We start from the raw sequence: 4,878 nt of genomic DNA on the forward strand, positions 1-4,878 counted from the left end.
CGAAAAATCAAGAACGAATCGCCGATAATATCCTGCCAAACCCAAAAAGCTTCTTACTTCTGATTGATTGGTAGGTCTTGGCCAATCCAAGATTGCCGCCACTTTAGAAGGATCTACTGAGATACCCTTTCCAGAAACAATATGCCCCAAGAAAGCAACCTCCTTCAACCAAAACTCGCATTTGGATAACTTGGCATATAACTTTCTTGCACGCAATATGTTTAATATTACATGCAAATGTTTTGCATGCGTCTTTTTATCTGGGGAATAGACCAAGATATCGTCAATAAATACCACCACAAACTGATCGAGGTATGGTTGAAAAATTCTATTCATCAACTCCATAAACGCAGCCGGGGCGTTAGTCAACCCAAAGGACATAACCGTGAATTCATAATGCCCGTATCTAGTCCGAAAAGCTGTCTTCGGAATGTCATGCTCTGCAATCCTTAGCTGATGATATCCAGATCTCAAGTCAATCTTTGAGAATATAGTTGCACCTCTCAGTTGATCAAATAGATCATCAATCCTCGGAAGAGGATATTTGTTCTTCACCGTGACTTTGTTCAGTCCACGGTAGTCAATACATAACCTCAAACTTCCATCCTTCTTTTTCACAAATAAAACTGGAGCTCCCCAAGGCGATGTACTAGGCCGAATGTAACCCTTATCTAGCAATTCCTGTAGTTGCAATTTAAGTTCAGCTAGTTCTAAAGGTGCCATCCGGTATGGAGCCCTTGATACTGGCTCAGCACCCGGCACAATATCAATAGCAAAATCCACCTCACGAGCTGGTGGCATACCCGGAATGTCATCAGGAAATACATCAGGAAAATTTCGGACTACAGGAATATCTTGCAATCGCTGCTCCCCTTGCGTCAAATCTCTTACCTCACACAGATATACTGGAAACCCCTTACGAATAAATGATTGAAATGATAGGGATGAAATTACCTTCATAGAAGGTTGTCTGGCAGATCCTGCATAATTCACCTGTTCGCCCATCGCTCCAACCAGCGAAATTGATCTTTTTCGACAATCAAATTGAGCTTGATATGCCACTAACCAATCCATCCCCAATATTACATCGAACTCGGATAGCTTGATGCCCAACAAGTTAGTAACAAAATCAACCCCTTCAATACTAACCGGAATCTGCATATAAAGCTCTCGGCATTCCAACACTTCTCCTGATGGAAGTAAAACTTCCACTACCACTTCTACTGATGAATTCAGACCCAATCGTCTAACTAGACGCTTAGATATGAACGAGAACGTTGCACCCGAATCGAATAACACAAGAGCAGGAAAACCGCAAACCAGAAATCTACCCGTTAAAACCTCACCTGGATGATAATCAGCTTCTGCTTGGGTAAGAACATTTATTCGTCCACGCTGGTCAGGTCCTCTGCCTGGCTGCCTAGATGACGAACGTGACTGACTTCGTCCCCCTCGCCAAGATGATCCTAATCCTCTCCCTTGTGACTGCGAAGACGGCGGCTGCCATGGCCTAAACCTCGGTTCTGGAAACTCCCTTGCAGTTACCACACTTGGACATAACCTGGCAATGTGACCACTACCACCACATTTAAAACATGTTAATGGAACTTTATCACAACGAGTACCTGGGTGGCTTGTTCCACAACGCCGACAAACAGCCCCCGATTGCTGAGACCTCTCCTGACTCGGTTCATTAATCGAAATCCCCTTATACGATGGCCCAGACCTGAACATTTGCCACCATTTCTTTTTACCCTTGGGCTCATCCTCCACTTTAGCTTTTCCCTTATCTCGAACCTGATGTTGATAACCTATTTCCTTCTCACTCTCCTTTTGTCTGACTTCCTGCTTCTGATAAAATCGGGCAGCACGCTCGTAAGCCTCATACAATGAACTGATATCCAACACCGCTAAAGCTTCTTGAATTCTGTGTTGCAACCCGTCTACAAAATGGTCAATTCTGTCTCGCTCACAGGAAAAGTAGTCAGGAACATACATCTCCAACTCATTAAACTTCACAAAATAATCCTCAACTGACATCGAGGCCTGCTTTAAGTCCAGCAATTCTTGCTTCTTCGCTTTTCGAATATGCGACGGTATAAACCTAGCCTTTAACTTTGCTTTAAATTCATCCCAAGTCATATCCACTTGGTCTACACCTGCAGCTTCTTCACCTAACCACCACCGATTTGCTCGGCCTTCCAAGAAATAGGCTCCAATATTAACTCGTTGATCTGGCGGAACCTGAACAACACGAAATATCTTTTCCATCTTTTCAACCCAAAACTCAAGGACTCCTGGCTCCACTGAACCAGAATATGTTGGTGGGTTATGCCGCATCACAGCATCAATGAAACTCCTCTGTTGAGGCATCATCGCGGCCATAAACTGCCGAAAGAAATCCTGACTAGGTGCCTCTGTTGGTACATGCGCTGGCACAGGATACTGTGACTCATCAGACGAAGGATCAAACTCTGGGCCTTGAATAGCCCTACGTACACCACCACCTCGAGAATTCGACATACTGCCCCCAATTTTTCCTGATTCAATATCAATTCAGCACACAGCTAAACCAAGCATAACAATAAAAGATAGATCACATTAACATGAATGCACCCGCAAAACCCAAACCTCACCAAACCAATTCAATATCATTATTATTTTCAAAACCTTTTTAATTCAAAGAGCCAAAATCTATCAAACCTAGGCTCTGATACCAACTTGTAACACCCCCAGTTGGCTCATACTGGAAATGCTACCGCCACACTGCATCATGAGGTCGTCACCTCCTACTTCGGGCCCCACAACACAGTGTTAAGGCTAAAATTAATTATATAAGCATTTTATTATCCCAAAAAAAAATAGTTTATAAATATTTACAAAAACATACTCCCAAAACGGGAGGTTTTTCTAGTTAGAATTTACATATAATACATCAGATGCAGTTCACTCATTCAGCCCGTCTTTCTATCTCCCGAGACGTCCCCTGTCCCGGAGGTGCCATGCGTACCTGAATCAAATATTTTTCTTAAAAGCAGTCTAGAATTAAATCCATTTTAAGAACTAACATAAAATATGCCATGTCATGCTCGAAAATAGAGTTTAATTTCCGTCATTTGCAAAATAAATGCCATGCCATGCCCATACTGAAATAATGTAACAATAATGTCAAAATCGACAACTCATGCACATATACCCATATACATATGTCAAAGTGAGCAGCCGGAATAACCTCGGCTCCATAATAACAGCTCACTAGACTATCATCAATAAATAGCCGGAAAATCCTCGGCTCAAGGAAGGACCTGGTAAACCCATAATAATATAACGGTCACCCGGTCACTCCCATATACCCACCATACGACTCCCGCAATCAATACATGGATAGTCGAACGTTGTCGCCATTAACCACAAGACACCCCATAGTCTGTGATAGCGAAGATAGGACCCTCCTGTCTAGCCCTACCCCGTGTAACGTAGTAGAATCCGTGCAACCTGGAATCACCCGAAGGAAACCCGGAAACTCTACTCCTCCTCGCACGCCCTAACGGGATCGCGTTTGGAGTTTGGCATCTGATCCTAAACTACCGGTAGACCTCACTAGTAGCTACTCCAATGAGTGGAACAACACCGAACCCGAATGATTAGACCAAATACGTCTCAACTGCAATGGGTCTAATCCCTGAATGACCGTGCGACTAAGTCACCCAGTTGTCCGACTACTATCGTCCACTATCGCCAAAGTGTTACGGTACATCGGGGTCGAATATCCTAACCCCAGATGATGCCCTCGCCTAGCACTACCGCACACGGCGACTAAACGATAGATCCATAAAACATATCCGATAAATCGTGCAATGTGTGCAGCATGTCAATAAGTGAATTTAATGAAAAGGGCTGGTGAGACGGCCCACCTATCCTCCTTTTTATAAATTCACCAACACGATCAAATACGTATATCAAATATCGTAAAACGAAGTTTCACACATGCATATACACACACATATATACATATATAGATGCACTGACCAAATGAAACATAATATCATATCAATATCAGAATCAGAATCACATGCAATATAAATACCTAATTTCTTAAAATTAGATTTAATTCCCTACTGCTTACCTCCTACCGATACTTTCTGGATTTTATAACTTCACCCAAATCTCCTCCAACGTACACCTGTCCCATTATTTACTCAAATCAGATGAGCTTTATGCTTATTCTCAGGAGCTACCTGCTTATTCAAAAGCTAATTTCTATAATTAACTCGTCGGGCTCCAAACTTTTATATTTAGTAGAATATGATATTCTAGCTATAAAATCCTTCTACCTCATAATATTTATATTGCCCGATTATTAAATAAAAATACGCAAAGGTATGAACAAGCAGGCAGGTGCGATATACTGCCGTTTTTTTATTCGACTTGGATTGGTACGAAATTCTCAAAATATAATGTCGGCGCTACGAATAGGCTATTAGCTAAAGAAATTCATCGATTAAATAGCTAAATAGCCAATTTTGAATTTTTTGAAGAATTTCTAATTTAATACTCCAATATCAAAATTCGTATTAAAATTTATAATCAGACTCTACGAATAGCAAGGAATACCATACCCAAGTCGGAATTGGAATCGAACGGCTAAATCTTTTTTTTTTTTTTTTTTTTTCTTTCTTTCTCCTTCTTCTTCCTCCCTTCCTTCTCCTCCTTTGGTTCGTTGCTGTTGCTGCTGCTGCGTTGGATTCTTTCTTTCTTTTCATATTATATATATATATATATTATATTATTATTATTATTAAACGTTATATATTATTATTATATTATTATTGTTATTAACGATGATAAGAATCATCATCTACTATATTATTATTATAT

At 40.9% G+C, this 4,878-nt stretch overlaps 1 protein-coding gene across 1 annotated transcript; it reads right to left on the reverse strand.

Moving 5' to 3' along the window:
• Nucleotides 1-1,750: 1,750 nt before the first annotated feature.
• Nucleotides 1,751-4,606, reverse strand: LOC127250455 (uncharacterized). The gene is made up of 3 exons (XM_051273756.1): nucleotides 4,127-4,606; nucleotides 1,812-3,010; nucleotides 1,751-1,755 (listed from the first exon to the last, which is right to left on the reverse strand). The coding sequence occupies exons 2-3, from the start codon at nucleotides 2,521-2,523 to the stop codon at nucleotides 1,751-1,753; spliced, it is 717 nt and encodes a 238-aa protein (XP_051129713.1). The 5' UTR covers nucleotides 2,524-3,010; nucleotides 4,127-4,606.
• Between the last annotated feature and the right edge of the window lie 272 nt (nucleotides 4,607-4,878).

The sequence above is a fragment of the Andrographis paniculata genome, unplaced genomic scaffold (assembly GCF_009805555.1).
Source record: "Andrographis paniculata isolate CXL003 unplaced genomic scaffold, ASM980555v1 Contig37END, whole genome shotgun sequence".
Lineage (NCBI taxonomy): Eukaryota > Viridiplantae > Streptophyta > Magnoliopsida > Lamiales > Acanthaceae > Andrographis > Andrographis paniculata.